Genomic DNA, 22,860 nt, shown 5'->3' with positions numbered 1-22,860 from the left:
TTATCTCCCTGTTTGATTACAAACTGCTGTAGAGACTTTAACTTTGCCCACCGGGGCTGAATTACAAAGTATTTTGGGCTCTCTCTCTGCACTACTTCCCATTGAGTGACTGTTGTCTGTTTTAATAAAGCTTTAAGTGTTTGCCATCTGCCTTGTGTGTTCTGTCCTGCCTACCCTCCGTCACAATATATCTATACATAAACTAGTGATACGGAAAATTTTGTAAAGTTTATGCAAATTATCTTGGTGTCTATGTGCTTCACAATCGAGCTATTACGTGTTTGTATGTGACTTATTGTAAAAAAATAATAATTTATTTCATAATTTGTAGTCCATAATTACACTGATCTGAACTGTGTTTTAAAGGATTTTGGTTGGCTCTAAATTACTCAGAATTATTAATTCAGTTAAATTACTTTATAAATTATTGCAATATTTGCTAGCACCTTTAGCTGACTGAATTAATTGTCCAGGCGTTACCTCGTAGAACATATTTTTGGAAATACTGCTGGATGAATTATTAATAATTCATCATTCATAAAAAGCACAACGACTTTCCTCAGGATTGGTGGCCAAAACTGAACTACATATTCAAGATGAGGATGTTTTGTAAAGGGGTAGAAATACTGTCCTTATTACCTCATTAGTCTGCTGGCTTTACTAGCTGTGGCTTGACATTGCATGTCATTGATAAGTCTGTGATCTACAGGCACCCCAGATCCTTTTCTATCACCAATTCTTCAAGGGGAGCCCCTCCTAATGTGTATTTGTGGCACCCAAGTGCATAACTCTGTATTTCTCAATATTGCACCTTACCTGCCATGTAGTTGCCCAGCCCCCTATGTTATCAAGGTCTTCCTGTAATGATGCCATTTCCTGGCATAATTTGGTATCATCAGCAAACACTGCAATTGAGCTCTTGACTTCAACATCTATATCATTAACCGCTTGCCTCCCACGTTAATGCTGACATTTCTCTCCTACATGTAGCACTACCCCCTTAGGAGTTGCTTAAGATTTGGGTCCCCCTTTAGTCCTTCACAGTTTAACAGCCAGACAACACACATCTTCTCACAGGCTTGCATCCAGAGTCAGATATCAGTCATTAAGCTTTGGTTTTGTGATTTTATTTAGGGGATTTGAACTGGGATAGGGTTAGGGGTATACAGGATCTCCAATAGAACTGATGAACTGAGGACAATTCCTGGAATTATTTACAAGCCTCCACTGCAACACAGTATCTGTAGGAGAGCCAGCCAGCGTCTCTTTAATGTACTGCCCCAGATCCTAGATGATCTCCTCTTCCTTCACCCTGCAATCTGGGGGTATCCCTGAACAGGGGATCTGGTGCCTGTTACTTTAAGAAATGGACAATCCCAAGTAGGCAGCGAATCTGGTTTCCCACCAGAGTGCTCCTTCCCCTATCCACCCAGGTGGTGCAGGGGTGCTCACTCAGGTCCTCTCCTGTACTGCTGATGGGTTGGTGGCTGCTACCAGGCCTTTTAGCTGGGTACTCTCTCAGGGGGCTGGTGAAGTACTGAGCTTTCCTCCTTTCCAGCTCTACTGCCTGTAGGTGAGCTCCTCTCTCCATCTGGGCCCCCTCCCAAACTCCTGCCTTCAGTTTCACATCTTCCTCACTGTCTTCCACCCGAACTCTCCTGCAGCTGAGCAGCCTCAGAAACTCTTAAACGTTGTCCCTGTCCCTTTCCAAGTCACCTGTTGGGGATTGGCCAGGATTTTTCACGAGTTCAGGCATGTCACTCCTCAGGTCCACCCACTGCTTCTAGACATTTCTCCAAAGGCCTAGAATAGGAGGAAATTCCAGAGGGCTGGTCTGCAGAGCCTCTCAGCTCCTGACCCAATCAGGATTCTAGCTCCCCCTAACTAACTAGGAGGGTGCTACATACATGAAAAAAAAATCTTTTTGCTAGAAGATTTCTTAGAACCCCCAAACATTACAAATATATATGCAGAGGCCCCATAGGATAAAATGGTGGGTGTTTATTTTATGCCACACAGTATTTGTTCAGCAGTTTTTCGAACGCAATTTAAAAAAAAAAAACATACATTTTTAGTGAACACAAACACAATATAATACCCAATTGATTAGTCAACTATAAAGATGTTAAGCTAAGTAAATAGATACCAAACATGTCATGCTTTAAAACTGCATACGTCCATGGAGTGACACCAAATACAGACCTAAAAATCTCCATAGGAGACGATTCATTTATCAATACTCTCTGGACTCGTTCATGTAACCAGTTTCCTATCGATGTACATCCAATTTCATCAACTCCAACAGACCTTATTTTCTACAGTAAACATTCACAAGGTACAAAATCTAGATAAATTCCATCCACTGGACTTAAACTATCCAATTTCTCACCTTATAGAATGATAACATGTTGGTCTGACAAGAAGTTTTTCATGTCAGTTATGATACCTTTATCACAGACAAACTTCTGTATGGAGTCCTTTACCATTCCCTCAAATACCTTACATACTATTGATGTTAGGCTAACTGGTCTACAGTTTTCTGGTATATATCTAGGTATCTTTCAGGGCAGTGCCCAGCTGTCCATGCCCTTTGAAAATCCTTTATATATTTGTAGCCAGGTTGCCTCCGGTAGCGAGGGGGTCAGTGTTCTGGCTCCCTCACCAGCAGTCGGTTTCCCCATAGCAACCAGGACCAAACCTGCAGTATGGAGACCCTTAGCCTAACCACATGGTATGGGAGAGAGAAAAATATCCAGCAGTTAAGGAAAAGCAGGCATGAGGTCAACACAAGGTGCTCAGCGGGGCCCCATTCTGTCACTGGGAGTCAGGTGACAGAGGTAAGCTGGATGTGTGGAGAGGGCACAGGCTCAGCAGTGTCCCTCTAAGATGCAGAGGGATTCTGTACAGTTAATTGCTACACGCTGTGGACGACTCTTCTCTACATTGGGGGTCATGGGCTGCCTTAAGGTCAATTTCATCTGAACACAGCCTGGGCATTGGTGAGAGCGTGAACACACAGAAGGTACCTCATGTATAGGGTGAGTGACCCCGCCCCCTGTATGGCATAGCCCGAGAACCGTGTGGGCTTACAGCTAGTGAAACCGGAGCCAGCCCACATATTAGCCTTAAAAATGGCCTGAATTGATTTGAAAGATTCTGCTCCCATTGATGTCAATGAAGTTCGGATTAACATTCAAAACCTCCCAGAAACTGAACTCAGAAATGTTTGACTCATCCCTGCACCCCTCTGTGAGATCTCTGATGTCTAACAAGGTGAGAGTTCCTTGAAAAACATTTCCCGCACTCAGGGCAAAAATACGGCTTCTCCCCCGTGTGAGTTCTCAAATGTCTAACAAGGTGTTGTTTCCGTGAATAACATTTCCGGCACTCAGGGCAAGAATACGGCCTCTCTCCTGTGTGAGATCTCAGATGGAGAACAAGGTGTATTTTCTGTGAATAACATTTCTCGCACTCAGGGCAAGAATACGGCTTCTTGCTTGTGTGCAATATCTGATGTCTAACAAGGTTTGAATTCCGTGTAAAACATTTCCCACATTCAGGGCAAGAATGTGGCTTCTCCCCTGTATGCAATCCCTGATGTCCAACAAGGCTTTTATTCTGTGAAAAACAATTTGTGAACTCGGGGAAGGAATACGGCTTTTCTGTGTGAAATCTCTGATGTCTAAGAAGATTTGATATCTGAATAAAACATTTCCCACACTCAGGACAGGAATATGGCTTATCTCCCGTGTGAGATCTCAGTTGTCCAACAAGGAATGATTTCCGTGTAAAACATTTCCCACACTCTGGCCAGGAATTTGACCTCTTGCCCATGTGAGCTCTGCAATGTACGATGAGTTCTGATTTAGGAAGGAAACATTCCCCACATTCAGAGCAGGAATGAAGCTTCTCACACATTTGAGATCTCTGATGTACAGAAAGACTTAATTCAGAGCTGAAACTTTCCCCACATTCAGAACAGGAAAACTTTTCTTCCCTCTGAATTTTGACACCATCCCTCAAATGTTGCTCAAAGTCAGAGGGATTCCATAGTCTATCTACACTGAGAAGAGCACCACCGATAGCCGAGCTCATCGTGTTTTCTCCGACACAATCTCTTGTGATGTCCTCATCTTCCATTTTACAACCTGGAGATAAAGTGAGACGATCCTTTGAGGGTTCCTCGATGGAGTGTCCTGGAAAATACAAAGACATGAGAGAGTTTGTTCTCTTAAATCATGATTCTATCTGGATCAGGTAGACTTGAGTGAGCAGATGCTCTCTGTGGATGTTCCAACCAGATGGGACCTTTCCCTACTTCAATCAAAGGGTCCTCTTCCCAGATCACATCTACATTTACAAAGCCTTGAGAGCAGGAACCAATGGGGACTGGGAGGTGCATGCTCTTTATATAATCACAAGCCTAGGCACTGGGTCAGGTGATCTCTGATAATCAAGATGTGAAAATTCAGACTTGTAGAACCTTTAGCATAAAATAAGTGACCATAGGCCTAGGCTTCTGGTGATAAGCAGCACTGGAGGGTGTTGGAGAAGTATTTTCTGTTTAAAATATCTGGGGATGTTTCTTCCTGTTTAAAATATTAATATCTCATATTTTCCTATAATGTGCTCTTCTGTTAGAACTCTGATCATATTAATAGTGATAATATGAATAATGATATTCATAATAATATACGCAATGCCCAAAGACGTGAAGGTCATATATTTACAGACAGGGGCGGAATGACAACTCATAGGGCCCCCGGGCAATAGGGGATCATGGGGCCCCTGTGTCCTTGCCCAAACTCAAAAAAGCCTATGAAAAAAGGTACCAGGGGCATCTCATGGGGCCCCCTACTGACCCCGGGCCCTCGGGCAGTGCCTGAGTTTCCAAATGGTCAGTCCGCCCCTGTTTACAAAGAAAGCAAAACACTAACATAGAAATGTAAAAGAATAGAAAAAAAACAGATGATAAGTTACGCAAGTCCATCCTCAAATTTTGTACTTTTGCTGGGCTCCATGGAAAAAAGAGAGAGAAATAGCCTGACTCTGCATTTTAGAACACACACAACCACCACTCACATCGGCACCCCCACTCGCCGAATGATCGTCCTCTGTCCAATCGATAAAATACCAACAAATCTCTGGGATTTTGCCATCATCCTTGATATTTTGTTGAAGATGAAATTGTCCCACTGCAAGCAAATTCCTTGACCCTGGTCAACATTTCAGCACCAACTTGCTCTTTGATCTTGCATTTGAAACAAAGCAGATCAGGTATTCTCATCTTCATCTCAGGAGGTCTGGGGTTTGCTCTCTAATCTCCACAACCCACTCTCGGGAATATGCATGAACCTTCTCCCATGTGATGTCTCCTGATTTACAACCTCCTGTTATAAACACCCAGCTTTGTACGCCTGTCCTACTAATTGTTATCCTTCAGCCACAAGTCTGCTCGAACAAGAGGGACCGAGGCACAAGTGCCAGAACAAGGTCATCCAGTGCCCATGGCAAAGATGGCGAATTGCACCCCACCCCCAACAGGTGTCATCTCCAGTAGAGTTCCGCTTTACATCAGGCATGCCCAATAGAGTCCACCTTTACATCAGGTATCCTCAAAAGAGTTCTCCTTTACATCAGGTGTCTCCAGTAGAGTCCCCTTGGTATCAGGTGTCCCCAGTAGAGTCCCCTTGGTACCAGGTGTCCCCAGTAGAGTCCCCTTGGTACCAGGTGTCCCCAGTAGAGTCCCCTTGGTACCAGGTGTCCCCAGTAGAGTCCCCTTGGTACCAGGTGTCCCCAGTAGAGTCCCCTTGGTACCAGGTGTACCCAGTAAAGTCCCCTTGGTATCAGGTGTACCCAGTAAAGTCCCCTTGGTACCAGGTGTCCCCAGTAGAGTCCCCTTGGTACCAGGTGTCCCCAGTAGAGTCCCCTTGGTATCAGGTGTCCCCAGTAGAGTCCCCTTGGTATCAGGTGTCCCCAGTAGAGTCCCCTTGGTATCAGGTGTCCCCAGTAGAGTCCCCTTGGTATCAGGTGTCCCCAGTAGAGTCTCTCTATTCATCAGGTGTCCCCAATAGAGTCCCCCTTTACATCAGGGGTACATACTTATGAGTTGTTGCCCCCTCTTTCCCCCTTGTACTGGCAGATCGGTACTCAGTAGAGTCCCATTGGTATCAGGTGTCCCCAGTAGAGTCCCCTTGGTATCAGGTGTCCCCAGTAGAGTCTCTCTTTTCATCAGGTGTCCCCAATAGAGTCCCCCTTTACATCAGGGGTCCATACTTATGAGTTGTTTCCCCTTCTTTCCCCCTTGTACTGGCAGATTGGTACTCACTGTAATGAAGGCAGTGTCCCCTTCCTCTCAAGTCATGTGACATGTCACAACACAGGGGGAGAGAGAAAAAGGACACAGTCTGCCCTACTTCCTCAGCAGCGCGGGGCTGAGACTGCGAAGAGTTCTATGTCTCAGCAGAACTGGAGGAGGGGAGAAAGCCAAATCCTCCCTCCAGCAGCAGCTTTCGGCTGCTGCTCTGACAGGAGTGCCACTGCAGTCACAGCTGTCAGTCAGCAGCAGGAGCAGCCAACTCTGCAGCACCCCTCTTCCTTAACACAGCACCCGGGAAAGGTGTTTGCTTAGCCCTCCCCTTGTACCGGCCCTGTAATGCACAATATGTGTTATCACATCAATGCTACTGTAACTAGATGAAAAACACAGCCTAACACTGCCAGATGAATCCCAGAATCTATATAAATAGGGATGATTTCCCAGAGGTTGCTTTTATGGACGTTGGGTAATATCAGACGTTCACCACATGCACACAGCAATCAGCGTGTACACTTGGATCCCAGCGGCCTATTTAAACTGATCTGTGACTGTGAGAAGTTGCTGAATGGTCTCCAGCTTGTTCCTGAAACTTGATCCACTATATTTGCCTACCCATGGCTTTGCTTTTGCCTGCTGCCTCAAAACCTGCTCATCTGGTTTCCCTTGACCTCAGCCTGTTTACTGGACTCTCCTTTCCTTGCTGATTCTGTACTTTGGCTGTTACTGACCTTGCTGATTCGTCCCCCCATTACCCGGCTGTTGTCTTCCGCCTGCTTCCCAGCTCCCACTACCACCTCCTGCTCTGGTGCCAAGCTGCTTCTGCATCCTGTCCTAAGGACTGTGACTTCCAGGTCTACTCACCTAAAGAGTGGATACCACCAGGCAGCTACTCTGGCTCTCCTGTCACTCCATGCCCACACACTCTGTCTCCACCTTCAGGAGTGTTGGGCAGGAGGAGCACAACATTCCAGTCTCCACCAAGTACTTGATAGGCAAATGGCCTAACTAAATGGATGATGTTCGCTGACAGGTGAATGTAAACCAAGGGGCAGGGATAAAAAAAAAGGTAATGTTGTGGGGTCCCCCCAATAGTAATAGGAGATCCTTAAGGTATAGTATGGATTTGAAGTGGAAACCCCATGCAAAAAAAAAAAAAACAATTGCGAGGTCCCCATAAAATCTATAACAGATCCTTTTCTAAATATTCAGCCTGGAAGGCTAGGAATGTTGAACTCCGCTCCTGAACCATACCATACTACATGCCCTCAACACAAGGGGTACCCTGGTAAAACACCTCGTCTCCATCTTGATGAGGACAAAGGACTTTTCCCACAACCTTGGACTGGTAATTGTTGGGGTCTGTGGGTGAGGAGCTTATTAGGACCTGGAAGCCACCTTTAAAGTAATGTCATGGAAATTTTGTATTCACAGGTTGAACTTTAAATGTGTCATATATGAGTGTTATTCATATGTCTCTCGTGTGGCTTAATTAAAGCTCTGAAGGCTGCAATTGGGCCATGCGCATGTACAATGTATGTATTACAGTACTCAGCTCAGTAATGGATGAGATGGCAGATCTGCGCTTATAGACCGGCGTGTATACCACCACGGCATTCGATGCGAAAGCCGCCGGCGGTAGGCCACGGGCCTGTATCCACATATCAGCAGCATAGTACTACATGGACTTCGTATCGCCAGGCGCCAGGCAGTGCAAACTCCGCGTGTAGGCTCATGTATATCTTACAAGCCATTACCAACCTGAAACTGTATCTGGATGGATGTGTTTTAATAAAGATCGTATCGGGCCCATTCAGATACAGACTGACACTGTTTAATCTAAGGGATGCTTGTACAGAGAATGGACAAACTGCTAGGAGCTGATAGGATAGGGGGAAGTTTACTCTCCTCAGAGAGCTCACCATGGGAAAGGGGGAGGGGAGAACTGGTTTCCAGTATAGATAAAAGGAAAGGCTACGCTCCAATCAGGATGTACATTCTGTGTATAGACACTCCCCATGCATTGTTCTGTGGGAGGGGATTGACCTGACTCATGTGGGGGGCATGTGTGTGCTTGTAACAAAACCGGAGGTTGAGGATGGAAACGGTCGCTATGTGAATTCCAACAGCAACCTGAGAGTGTCGTGTGATCATTCCTAGGTAACGGGAGCTCCATTTTCCCATCTCAACAGAGCTAGACCAGTTGGAGGCGCAGGAATAGTGGAGTTTAGCTGCAGTCGCGGTAAGCGAGATTCACACAGCTTTATGGGGGATTGCTGTGCATCCAACTGCGAGTACTCACGGTAAGGAGAAATTCGTTAAAAGCGAATTTCCAAGACAGTAAGAAGACCCCAGATATCCATCTTTCATTAACTGTGATTGATGTGGATATGTATCACTGGATGAGATGATTGACAACAGTTGTACATCATGGGACGTGGGTCTGCTTTCGGCTTCACATCCGGGTGCCCACTGCTCATGCGTGAGTAGCGCTGCACTTTCTAAATGGCCCCGTAGTCTTCTGGGACCTGTCACATGTCCCAGAAGGCTACAGTGAGGGAGCGTAGGAGGACAACTTCTGTTTCTGATCACCTAGAAAGTGAGAGGGGGTACCTGTCAATTTTGGGTACCCGCTCCCCCCACCGCACTCCCTAAAGGTGCCAATCCTTAAAGGGGAGCTGAGCACCAGTCTTTAAGGTTGAACTTTCCCTTTTGGGTGGAACTCCGCTTTAACATTCGGGGTACTCATTGTGGGGGCAGTTTCTAGGAACTAGCAAATATCTGTGTGACTTGCGAGCCAGTCTGTATCCACCCAATATTAACCTCTCAAAATCAAGAGAATGGACACTAATTGTCCAAAATATATATAGGATCGCGAACACTCAACACAACACTACCTAGGTGTCCAAAAAAGTCATAAATATATAATGTGTTGCGCTCCCAGTGATAATATCTTTGATATATGTATCTAATTACCCTTAATATACAAATAATTCTCGGGTGATGAATAAAAATATACGAAATCAAAATATAAAAGTGATTTGAAAAAATATCAACCACTATAGTGTATATAAATATGATGATAATAACCGCAAAACCAATAAATGTAGCATTGTATACTAAAATATACAAATAAAAGGAATATACATCATAAATAGTGAATACTCAAAAATTATATATATATACTGCCAAATAATTGTGATATAAATGTCCTTTAAATTCAGTGACTTTGTGCTTGAATAAATCTCGATTTGGTGACTATTTTGTGAATCTGTGACTTTCTTTGAATCCTCAATTGGTAAAGATGTATGCTCACCTCCTTGTTAGCCTGCAATTAGGCTATACACACTTGTGGTTCACCTCCTATGGAACCTACTTAGATGGAATTCTTCCCTTATGGATGGTGAGAACGTGGATGTGCGTTATCCTCAATTAGCCCATGTGCGTTTTTCCATATGTGGGGATAAATTGCCAGACATAGTGTTTTATCCTTATAAAAAGGTTTCTCCTTTATTGCTTTCCAACAGGTACACTCACATGTGTGATATGCGGTATAAAATGAAATTGCTCAGCTCTAATGATCCGCCAGCCGTCCGGCCAAGCACCTGCCGTCTGTCAGATACTCCAGCTCTCTCCGAGTGACACCGCAGCCCCACCCCTACGCGTTACGCCACTGGTCACGTGGCTTCATCAGGGGGTTGTGAACACAACACATCACAACCCCCTGATGAAGCCACGTGACCAGTGGCGTAACGCGTAGGGGTGGGGCTGCGGTGTCACTCGGAGAGAGCTGGAGTATCTGACAGACGGCAGGTGCTTGGCCGGACGGCTGGCGGATCATTAGAGCTGAGCAATTTCATTTTATACCGCATATCACACATGTGAGTGTACCTGTTGGAAAGCAATAAAGGAGAAACCTTTTTATAAGGATAAAACACTATGTCTGGCAATTTATCCCCACATATGGAAAAACGCACATGGGCTAATTGAGGATAACGCACATCCACGTTCTCACCATCCATAAGGGAGGAATTCCATCTAAGTAGGTTCCATAGGAGGTGAACCACAAGTGTGTATAGCCTAATTGCAGGCTAACAAGGAGGTGAGCATACATCTTTACCAATTGAGGATTCAAAGAAAGTCACAGATTCACAAAATAGTCACCAAATCGAGATTTATTCAAGCACAAAGTCACTGAATTTAAAGGACATTTATATCACAATTATTTGGCAGTATATATATATAATTTTTGAGTATTCACTATTTATGATGTATATTCCTTTTATTTGTATATTTTAGTATACAATGCTACATTTATTGGTTTTGCGGTTATTATCATCATATTTATATACACTATAGTGGTTGATATTTTTTCAAATCACTTTTATATTTTGATTTCGTATATTTTTATTCATCACCCGAGAATTATTTGTATATTAAGGGTAATTAGATACATATATCAAAGATATTATCACTGGGAGCGCAACACATTATATATTTATAGTTTCTAGGAACTACCCTCATTTTTAAAAGGGGCTTCCAGATTCCAACAAGCCCCCCCCACCTGCAGAACCCAAAAACCAAATGGGCCAGGGTTGTGGGGAAGAGGCCCTTCTCCTTATATACATGGGGACAGGGTGCTTTTCCAGAGGGCTCCCACTGGCAAGGTACACTCCTCATGTTGAGGGCATGTAGCCTTATATGGTACAGGTGGGGGGCAAATGCTCAAAACCCCCTTTCTGGGCTAGCCAGGCTGCATACTCCGATAAAGCTCTGATATGGATGTTGGGAGGAACCTATGTGGTTTTTTTGCATTTTACATAGGTCCCCCCTTAGAATCCAAACCAGACTCAATGGTTTTCTAGAAATTTGGAGGACCCCACACCAGTTTGTTTTTGGGGTCACCCTTAAAATCTATACCAGACCCCAAGGGCCAAGCAGTAATGACTCCCTGGCTCCTATTACTTTTCATCCCAGCAAGACTGTTAAAGAAGGATTCCAGGCATTGTATATTATACATAGTTACAATATATTAGTCCAGCTTGCTCCAATCTAGCTATGCAATAATATACTATACCTGGATTACCTTTAATTGAGTTTTATGTTAACATTTAGGTTTAAGTCTGCTAAAAGAAGAGGGACAAACCTCTGAAAAGCTCAATTTGTATTGCTGTGCCTAAAAATGCCAGCTGACCCACAGAATCTATATAAATCATGTCTGAGTACATACGTTGTGTCTGCAGCACAGAGAAGGGGGTTTATTTAAGAGTAAGAAATAATATGCAGGACGGGTATCAGTGACTATTATCAACCTAATATTGGCTGATATTACTCATCTCCCACCCTACTCTGGACCAATCAGTGTGCAGTAAAAGAGCAGAGATAACAAAAGAATATATTGTGGCTCACCTGTGCTGATCTCTGTAGGAGTGTCCTCCTCTTTGAATGTCCTCATCATTCCAGCCTCCTCCATATATTGCTGATCATCCCTCACATACGTCTCTTCTACTTCACCCTCAACTTTCATCTTCATCAGATCTTCACCCTAAACCAACAGAATGGCAGAAATAACATCTGTAATATAGAAGGATTTATGATGTGAGATCACATAGAAAATATCATCTTGTAGAGTCCACACATCGTCTCCACATGTCAGAGTGTTCCATCACTTTATGTTCCAGACCCTCAACTCCACCGACCTGATGATGGTGAGGGATGGTGTGATCTTCCTGTGTGGAATCCTGTGAATACAGAGGATAGGGACATCTCTCTGGTGGGTTCCCATTACTGGATCCATCGACCTGATGATGGTGAGGGATGATGTGACCTTCCTGTGTGGAATCCTGGGAATACAGAGGATAGGGACATCTCTCTGGTGGGTTCCCATTACTGGATCCATTGACCTGATGATGGTGAGGGATGATGTGACCATCCTGTGTGGAATCCCGGGAATACAGAGGACGGGGACATCTCTTTGGTGGGTTCCCATGACTGGATCCATCTAACTGATGATGGTGAGGGATGGTGTGACCTTCCTGTGTGGAATCCCGGGAATACAGAGGACGGGGACATCTCTCTGGTGGGTTCCCATGACTGGATCCATCTGTAGGAAACACACACACTGACTGAATCCATTGTTTCTATGTGTTTATCAGATGATGGGGGATCTAGGTGGATCCTCCGTACTGCTCTCTCCTTTACAATAAAGTCTCCTCTTACCCGGTGATGTGAGGGGCGGCTGATTGTCCATCATGACGTCCTTGTAGAGATCCTTGTGTCCTTCTAAATACTCCCACTCCTCCATGGAGAAATAGACAGTGACACCCTGACACCTTATAGGAACCTGACACACACAATGATACAGTCACCATCCAGACACATCCCTTGTCTGTTACTGGAGAATGTCCCAGAATTCCCGGCACCGCTCACCTCTCCTGTCAGCAGCTCCATCATCTTCTGGGTAACTTCTAGAATCTTCTTTTTGCTGTTTATTTCAGCTTTCAGGGAGTAAAGTGGAGGTACTGTGATGGTCAGTTGATCTCCAGACTTCACAGGAGGAAAACTCTGTATTCAACAACAGAAATAATATGTCACATTCCCAGAATCCTCCTCACCTCTCCGGTCAGGTCTGTTTTATTAATAGAGATAAGAGTGATGTCATGTGACCTCCCAGAATCCTCCTCACCTCTCCGGTCAGGTCTGTTTTATTAATAGAGATAGGAGTGATGTCATGTGACCACCCAGAATCCTCCTCACCTCTTCGGTCAGGTCTGTTTTATTAATAGAGATAAGAGTGATGTCATGTGACCTCCCAGAATCCTCCTCACCACTTCGGTCAGGTCTGTGTTTTATTAATAGAGATAAGTGATGTCATGTGACCTCCCAGAATCCTCCTCACCTCTCCAGTCAGGTCTGTGTTTTATTAATAGAGATAAGGGTGATATCATGTGATCTCCCAGAATCCTCCTCACCTCTCCGGTCAGGGCTGTGTTTTATTAATAGAGATGAGAGTGATGTCATGTGACCTCCCAGAATCCTCCTCACCTCTCTGGTTAGGTATGTGTTTTATTAATGGAGATATGAGTGATGTCATGTGACTTCCCAGAATCCTCACCTCTCCAGTCAGCAGGTAGATGGTCTCCAGGATGAGGTTTAGCATCTTCTCAGTCATGTGACTCTGGTCCTCCTCCATCCTCATTGATGTACTCTATGCAGGTTTTCTGTAAATGGAAAATTATCTGGATTGTATTGGTTGCATATTATTAGATACGGATGTAAGGGGTTAATAGGCGGGTTGCCCCAAGTGGGAATTGGCACATGTTTAGGCACTGCTTCCCTCTAATGTTTATATTTCTAAAAAGCATTTACTTGGTAAAGTAATATCAGAGTTAATTGGTATAGAAAGGTACATCCTGTACCTGCTAGCTGGGTAGGAAACCTCAATTGGAGGACTCTGATTTCTTTATAAAGGGTACTGTTCAGGAAGGAAGGATTTACAGAATTGGACTATATGACCATCCATGCAGGAGCTGCTGTTGTTGTAGTCTATTCAGACTAGAAGCAGAGACTATTAGGCAAGTTTTATTGTATTATAATTTTGTCAGTTAGTAGTTGGATCCCAGACTGGTCGAAGTACTGTAAAAAACAGAACGGACATTGCATCTGCAATCATCTCCCAGGTATCTTTGCTTAATAATAGGGATGCACGGGTGCCGATACAAAGCATTTTCATGAGTACTTGTGAAAATACTCCAGATACCTTAACAGATACTTTGCGGTGCGATTTGGGGTAATGGATGCAAACTGCACCGCAAAGATTAGCAAGCAATTTGAACAGAAATGCGATTCTTGCCCAAATCACATGCAGTTTCCCCGCTGCTCCTGTGTGAACCCAGGCTTGTCATAGCCCGAGTTCACACAGAAACAGTGCGGGGAACCTCCTTGCAGGCATCCCATGCTGAGTCTCAGTGATAGCGAGGGGAGAAAGCAACAGGGATTTCAAATCCCTGCCACTTTCTTTCCTCTCTTTGCAGGGATGACAGTTCGGGCTAGAGGGCTGTTGATTGGTCAGCACCGTCACATGGATGGTACTGACCAATCAGATGCCGTCTAGACCGTACTGTCATCGCTGCAATGAGAGGAGAGAAAGCCGTAGGGATTTAAAATCCCCAGATCTGTGAAGCGGCTTTCTCTCCTCTCCATGCAGCGATGACAGTTTGGGCTAGATGGCCTCTGATTAGTCAGCACCATCCATGTGACGGTGCTGCTGACCAATCAAAAGTCCTCTAGCCCAAACTGTCATCCCTGCAAAGAGAGGTAAGAAAGCAGCGGGGATGTTCGAATCGCATACTATTCTTTGAGGTGCAGTTTGCATCCATTAATGCAAATTGCACCGCAAAGTATCGGTATCAGCGAGTACTTGGCCAAAAGTATCGGTACTCGTACTTGCTGATAACAAAACAGTACAGGTGCATCCCTACCTATGAAAATCAAAAAATGCAGCGCTAAATCCAATATAAATTTCAATAAATCTCATATAAATAAAATATATAAATCTCATATAAATAAAATATATAAATCTCATATAAATAAAATATATAAATCTCATATAAATAAAATATATAAATCTCATATAAACGCATAGAAAACGAATAAGAGCGCTATAGATAAGCGCAATAAAGTGACAATAGTGCGTAATCCTAAATCAATCTAATAACGATAAAAGTAACGCACAATATAAACATATAACAGTCCAAGGAAAGACGACTTTTCCTTTTAAGCGCCTATGAGACATCCAATGCGTGGAAATAGTGGTTCATTCTCACTGAGGTTGCATTCATAAGGTGCTTGTGACTTCTGTGGATTAGAAAAGAGATGAGCTTGCACTCACCAGATGCACAGTTCAATTGCGCATTTATATGACACTCAGTGGGGCACTAGTGGTCATCTAGGAACTGATATAGATGAGGCACTTCTCAGGTAATCAGTACGCCTTAGAAATGGACTCCAGACCTCTCAGTGGGACCCTCTCAGTATAATAGGACAGCTCCTTGGTTTCACTTACACCCGGCTTTCAATCAGGTCAGCAAACATGGATATCCACCTTTAACCACTTGCCTACCAGGCACTTATACCCCCTTCCTTACCAGGCCAATTTTCAGCTTTCAGCACTGCCACACTTTGATTGACAATTGCGCGGTCATGCAACATTGTACCCATATGAAATTTTGATCATTTTTTTCTCACAAATAGAGCTTTCTTTTGGTGGTATTTAATCGCCACTGGGCGCTTTACTTTTTGCGCTATAAATTAAAAAAAGTGCAAAAAATTTGAAAAAAAAAAAAAAGTTTATTTGTTTCTTTTATAAAATTTTTCAAACAGGTATTTTTTCTCCTTCACTGATTTGCGTTGATGAGGCGGCACTGATGGGCACTGATAGGCGGCACTGATAGGCAGCACTAAAGGGCACTGATAGGCAGTACTAATTAGGGGTCACGGATAGGCGGCACTGATATGCAGCACTGATAGGCGGCACTGATAGGTGACACTGATGATGGGTACTGATAGACGGCACTGACTGGCATCACTTCTGGGCACTGACTGGCGGCACTGACTGGCACAACCCCTGGGCACTGACTGGTGGCACTGACTGGCAGCACTGCTGGGCAGCACTGGTGGGTGGCACTGGTGGGCAGCACTGGTGGGTGGGCACAGGTGGGTGGCACTGGTGGGCACAGGTGGGTGGCACTGGTGGGCACAGGTGGGTGGGCACAGGTGGGCACAGGTGGGTGGGTACATGTAGGTGGCACTTCTGGGCACAGGTAGGTGGCACTGCAGAGTGGCACAGGTGGGTGCACTGCTGGGCACAGGTGGGGGCACTGCTGGGAACGGGTGGGCGGGGCTAGTGGGCGCACTGCTGGGCGGAACTTGCGGGTGTCACTGCTGGGCACCGATCATCAGGGCACTGATCATCAGTGCCCTGATGATCGGTGCCGATCCCCGCTCTGACAACTGCCGGTTCTCGGCAGTACTTTCCTCACGATCTGACAGCGTGAGGAAAGTGCAGCCGAGAACCGGCACTTGCATTTCCCTGTGATCAGCGTGTCATTGGACACCGCTGATCACGTGGTAAAAGGCCGGTGGGATCGGCCTTTCACCACATCACGTGATCAGCTGTGTCCGTAGGACACAGCGATCACGGAGATCGCCGGGTGCACGCCCCCTGGGGCGCGCAGGAGAGCGCGTTCTGGGAGGACGTCATATGACGTCCACTCAGAACTGGCCGGCCGCGGTGAAGCCGTCATTCGGCTATGCGCGGTCGGCAAGAAGTTAACCACTTCCTGTCCGGACACTTTTACATCTTCCTGTCCAGGGCAATTTTCAGCTTTCAGCGCTATCACACTTTGAATGACAATTGCGCGGTCATGCAACACTGTACCCAAACTAATTTTTTACAATTTTTTTGAGACAGATAAAGCTTTATTTTGGTGGTATTTATTCACCGCTGGGATTTTTATTTTTTTTGCTATGTAAATGAAAAAGTCCAAAAATTTTGAACAAAAGTGTTTTTTTTATAAAATTTTGCAAATAAATAATATTTCATCATAAATCTTTGCCAAAATTTATTCCATTATCTTTTTAGTAAAAAAAAAAAAAACAAATTAGTTTATAACCAAAAATTATAATTTTTAAACATTTTTTTTACATTTTTATTTTATTTTTTATATTATTATTTTTTATTTATTTTTTTTTACATACTGTCACCCTAGCAGTACAGTGTCACCATGGTGAGGGGTGATGAAGATTTTTTTTTTTTTTTTTTTTACACTAATTGCTTTTACACCCATATAGGATGTAAAACCAATCATTTCTCTTTCTCTCTGTGGGCATTCTTGCACTCATTGAGAACTACTGTGTGAGCTGTGATTGGTCACAGCTTGTCACATGGTAAAAGGCTGTTGTGAATAGCCTTGTACCATGTGACCTCTGTGATCATTCACAGATTTCACACGTAGTAAGCAATGATGTCACAAGTGACATCTTGCTTACTACTTTGCATGTGATCACTGATTGGCCAATCAGTGATCACATGATCGGGACCTCGTACAGAGGTCCCGTCCGACGATCGGTGTTTCACTTTGTCCGGAGGACACAGCGGGCACCGGATCGCGGTGCTGCGCGCTCCCAGGGAGCGTGCACAAGCAGGGTGCGGGGAGGCCGTTTATAAACGGCCACCCGACCCTGCACTGCCACCGTCCGTCCGTTTATATGCAACGGCCGGTCGGGAAGTGGTTAAGTAGCTCCAGGAATAAGCCACCAAACAAAAAAGCTCATATGGTGTAGTAAGTTTTATTGAGCCATTGGCTGAACTCAGACCCCTTTTATAGTGAGGGATAGGCATATCAAACTCCTATTACTGGCTGGTCTCACAGCATGCCTACAGTGAGAGATGGGGGTCTTTCTCCTCATTCCTATCCCCTTTAGTGAGAGGCAGGGTCATCCACCACCTTTCCCATTAATGACTGATCTCAGACCCTCTCCTTTGGTGAGAGGCAGGGTCATCCACCACCTTTCCCATTAATGACTGATCTCAGACCTTCTCCTTTGGTGAGAGGCAGGGTCATCCACCACCTTTCCCATTAATGACTGATCTCAGACCTTCTCCTTTGGTGAGAGGCAGGGTCATCCACCACCTTTCCCATTAATGACTGATCTCAGACCTTCTCCTTTAGTGAGAGGCAGGGTCATCCACCACCTTTCCCATTAATGACTGATCTCAGACCCTCTCCTTTGGTGAGAGGCAGGGTCATCCACCACCTTTCCCATTAATGACTGATCTCAGACCCTCTCCTTTGGTGAGAGGCAGGGTCATCCACCACCTTTCCCATTAATGACTGATCTCAGACCTTCTCCCTTGGTGAGAGGCAGGGTCATCCACCACCTTTCCCATTAATGACTGATCTCAGACCCTCTCCTTTGGTGAGAGGCGGCGTCGTCCACCACCTTTCCCATTAATGACTGATCTCAGACCCTCTCCTTTGGTGAGAGGCGGCGTCGTCCACCACCTTTCCCATTAATGACTGATCTCAGACCTTCTCCTTTGGTGAGAGGCGGGGTCGTCCACCACCTTTCCCATTAATGACTGATCTCAGACCCTCTCCTTTGGTGAGAGGCGGGGTCGTCCACCACCTTTCCCATTAATGACTGATCTCAGACCTTCTCCTTTAGTGAGAGGCGGGGTTGTCCACCTCCTCTCCCGTTATTGGCTGAACTCAGACCCCCTCTTATAGTGCGGAAATGGGGTGATCCATCTCATCTCCCATTGGCTGAGCTCAGACCACCTCTTTTAATGAGGAGCAGGGTTAAGGATAGGGCATATGAGGTGGGACCACCCACAACCCTGGGAAATGGGTGCAGATGACACCACGTTGATGCTTGAACATAGCTTTTATGGTATTTATGGTAAAATTCAAAACAAGAACATGACCGATGAGTGGAACGGCACTGTCTGAGATAAATCATGTAGAGTCAGAGAGGCACAGGCTGACAACAAGGTACTTCTGAGGGAAAACAATATGATGGAAGGCTTACAGGCTTAAGGGTGTACAAGGAGATCCTTCATAGTGAGAGGATGCCAAGATTGCTTTGTTGCTCTCAGTCCCCAGTAGCTGTTGTGAAGACTGTGGAAGGTAGTTCCTGGAACTCTCACTGAGGGTGCTGCCCTTTAAGAAACAAAAGCACTCTCACTCCTGGTTTCCTTTCCCTGACACTACACCTATCCTCTCCCTGACATGAGGGGTTCTGTCCTTATCCTACTACCACACTGTGGGTGCACCAAAATGACCCAGAGGGAGCTATTTCATCAGATGGCTGCCCAGATTTCAACATCCAAAAGGAGATGTACTCCCCAAGATGGCTGCCCCAAATCCTACAGTATTTCAGTATCTAACGGGAATTTCTGTCCTTCCCAAGATGGCTGCTTGGATCCCTGCGAAGGGGACAAATTAGTCCTCAATATGCTCCCGCCAACCTGGTGAAGGGACAAAATTACAGTACTAACAGGTTATCCACCTATATCAATAAAAACCAGCGCAAACCCACATAATCAATTGCATTACTCAACTTATTAAACAAACTTAAAGACTGTGACAAAAAAACCCACTTTTGTGTTAGTAAAAATTAAATTATATACAAATATAAAAAATTAAAATTCATAAGTCTGGTGACAAAAAAATCCCAAAAACTTAAGTAAACAGTCCCGTGACAAAATAAATCAAATAATAATTAAATTATAATTGGATTCTTCCGTGCCTTTGATCCCTTCACCATCCACCAGTGCAAAAACCAACATTAACCGCACTCACCAGATATTAGTGAGTCACACGCCTTTCAGGAATATTAAGGGCTCCTGGACCCCCTTTACTTTTTATGAGACCTCCAAATGCTGCTTCCTCTTATGTCTGGGTGCCTCTTCTGCTTACTCTTCTCACCGAATCCCCCAAGGAAAATCAGGAATAAGAAAAGACCATAGCGTGATACCGTAGTGGTTTCTCCTCAAAATAATCTCTCCAGACGACTGTCACGGTGTAAGGGCAGGTTCAGAGACCAGTTGCTATAGCAGTAAAAGGCTTACCTGGAACCAGCAGGATAGGTACACCAGCGGATCCCCCTGGGAATGACGCAGGCTCACCTGAGGTGCGGGGTCTAAGTATTAACCGGTATTCACCAGAGCTCCTAATGGTGGAGATGGATTGGGCTGCGTGTTAATACCAGGTCGCAGATCTCAGGATCACCCCACCAGGGAATGAGCAGACTGGGAACCAATAGCGGATCAACAGGTTAGGGATCAGACGAAAGCAGAGTCGGTCACAAGCCAAGGGTCGGTCACAAATGGTAGCAGATCAATCGTGGTCAGGAACAAGCCAAAGGTCAGTAGCGGAGGTGTAGACAGCAGCAGGAACAGTAGCAGGATATTGGCTGGAAAGGCACACTAATCTGGCAAGGAGGAAGTCCAAGGACATGGCTTATATAGGAAGTTCATGGGAGGAGCAAGGAGTTCAAGGTTCAAGAGCAAACAAGGAACAAGGCAGGGTTATCCAATAGATGAGGCAAAGTGTTGTCCAGCATCCCAGGTAGCTCAGTGAGTAGAGTTACTGCCTGACACAGTAGAAGTCCCAGGTTCAAGTCCAGGCCCTGACAACGACTCACATTTTAGCGGGGTATAACCCGCATTTTATTAGAAACAACAATGATTTTCTTTCAAAATGATCCACTTCCAATTATAATCCAATTATAATTTAATTATTATTTGATTTATTTTGTCACGGGACTGTTTACTTAAGTTTTTGGGATTTTTTTGTCACTGGACTTATGAATTTTAATTTTTTATATTTATATATAATTTAATTTTTACTAACACAAAAGTGTTTTTTTTTGTCACAGTCTTTAAGTTTGTTTAATAAGTTGAGTAATGCAATTGATTATGTGGGTTTGCGCTGGTTTTTATTGATATAAGTTTTTTTGGTTTTTGCACCTGTGTACAGCAGCATCTCACGGGGAATTGTGTGTATAATAGGAGAGTCCTGGGCGCTGAGGTTTTGTCTTTTTTACATATTTGAGGTTATCCACCTCCCAACATGGTAGCAGTTTTTACAAATAAAAATATATCCACCTCCCAACATTACTGCCTAATCTCACACCTCCTCTTATAGTGACGGGTGTCCTAATACACTCACCCCTCCTATTGGCTGCTGTGAGTTTTCTGACCAGGGTAAAAGGCTGTGTAAGACATTACGGCTGGCAACCAAAATTAATCATCCATAAACTCAACTCAAATTCAAATCCTGGAAATTGGGGTCAAATTTTGATGCAACCCGAGATTACTGAGACGAGAAGGTGACCCATCTCCACAATGAGGAGAATGTTACGGCCCCGTAAGTGGGGGAATGTTCTGCCCCTGAAGGGGTTAATCTGGGTCCCCACACTATATATGTGTGTATCATCATCTGCTGGAGATAAAAGATGTCACAGTGACTATGGAGGAAGAGGACGGACATGACTATGGAGGCAGAAGACGGACATGACTATGGAGGAAGAGGACGGACATGACGGGGGGTTACTGGGTGTAAATAGGAAATAACATCTTATTACCTCCTCTGCTGCCACTTCCACCAACGTCTCCTTCTACTTCCTCCCCACTCACCTCTCACCCGCAACTTCCTATTTATACCTGACATCACTTCCTGTCTGTACCTGACATCACTTCCTGTCTGTGTTCCATAAACACTTCCTGTTTCAGTATACGTGAGATCACCACCTTGTTGAACTCAGGAGAACTGCAGCCCCGGGAGGTGTCTAGGGTTACCACCTCATCCCTTTAAACCAGAACACATATTAATGACACGGGTTCTGTGGCTGATTAAATTAGCCTCAGAACCCGTGTCATTAATATATGTGTTGCGGTTTGAAGGGATGAGGTGGCAATCCTAGAGGAGTCTCAAAGAGTAAACATGATCTTCTCATTTTTGTCCCATCATGTCCTCATCCCGCAAGTTCCAGGACTCTGTGGGGAGCAGCAGTGAGGTGATGACGGCTGGAACACCCTCCGGGTTCCATCACCAGGCACTGCAATGATACCAGACTGTTGGGAGCCGTGATCTCCTCTCTGACAGTGAAAGTAGAACTCCGACATCAGCAGAGAGGCAGCGGGAGGGTGGGATCAGGTAAGTACCACCACTGACCACCAACTGTCAGGAATGGACTGGCCAGCAATGGTGGGACTCACCTGCCTTTTGATCTGCAGTACCAGGGCTGGCCAGCGGGTGCTCCCAGCAATCAGAGACTCAACCTTTCAGCCAGCTAACACCTGGAACTGATTATGCTGGGGTATTTAAGGGATGGCCAGACTTGCAGACTCTGCCTTGGTGTTGTGTTCTCTTGGGCCCTGTATCCTGTTCCTGCTCTCTGTTCCTGTCTGATTCTCTGCTGACCCTGCTCTGATCCCTGGCTTGTCTGACCATCCCTCTGCCTGACCCTCTGTACTACGCTGCTTGCTACCTGTTCTGATCCCTGGCTTGTGACCCTGACCATCCCTCCGCCTTACCCTCTGTACTACGCTGCTTGCTACCTGCTGAACCTGGCCTGTGACCCCGACCCATCTCCGCTTGCTCCCCATGTACCTACCTGCCCTATTGATATTGACCCGGCCTGCCTGACGACGCTTGCTTGTATGTACTGTTATCTGTGGGTGGTTGGTTTGGTTTGGTTTGGTTGCACTGTATTATGTTTTAGTATTGCACTGCGTTTATGTTTGTATTGTTAGTGTTAATAAATTACATTGTTAATCACATATCTGAAGTCTGCGTTTCCCTGCTTCAGTCACACACCTCTGGTCATACCTGGGAGCCCTGACATTACACCAAGGCCAATCCTGACCAGAAGTGGCTGCACAGGGAAGCCATCTTGGTTTGTTGATGGGAAGGATGGATCTGGATGAGGTTGCGTATTTATATCTGCTAGTGTTTGATGACAGGGAGTATGCTTAT

The 22,860-nt window shown here is 45.1% G+C and overlaps 2 protein-coding genes across 2 annotated transcripts in view; both read right to left on the bottom strand.

Moving 5' to 3' along the window:
• Positions 1-1,111: 1,111 nt before the first annotated feature.
• Positions 1,112-22,860, bottom strand: part of LOC149451778 (uncharacterized) — a 55,082-nt gene continuing 33,333 nt past the window's right edge. The window contains exon 5 of the mRNA XM_089690131.1: positions 1,112-3,757. Coding sequence (XP_089546257.1) covers positions 3,232-3,757 — 526 coding nt within the window. The 3' untranslated portion in view covers positions 1,112-3,231. The remainder of the gene's footprint in view (positions 3,758-22,860) is intronic.
• On the bottom strand, positions 12,468-21,574 carry LOC149451779 (gastrula zinc finger protein XlCGF66.1-like). The gene is made up of 4 exons (XM_089690126.1): positions 21,467-21,574; positions 13,431-13,536; positions 12,746-12,880; positions 12,468-12,659 (listed from the first exon to the last, which is right to left on the bottom strand). The coding sequence occupies exons 2-4, from the start codon at positions 13,512-13,514 to the stop codon at positions 12,468-12,470; spliced, it is 411 nt and encodes a 136-aa protein (XP_089546252.1). The 5' UTR covers positions 13,515-13,536; positions 21,467-21,574.

This window comes from Staurois parvus, unplaced genomic scaffold (genome assembly GCF_062004578.1).
Source record: "Staurois parvus isolate SC_StPar_1 unplaced genomic scaffold, SC_StPar_1.0 ptg000519l, whole genome shotgun sequence".
In the NCBI taxonomy this organism is placed as follows: Eukaryota; Metazoa; Chordata; class Amphibia; order Anura; family Ranidae; genus Staurois; species Staurois parvus.
This window is presented reverse-complemented; position numbering and strand designations above follow the sequence as displayed.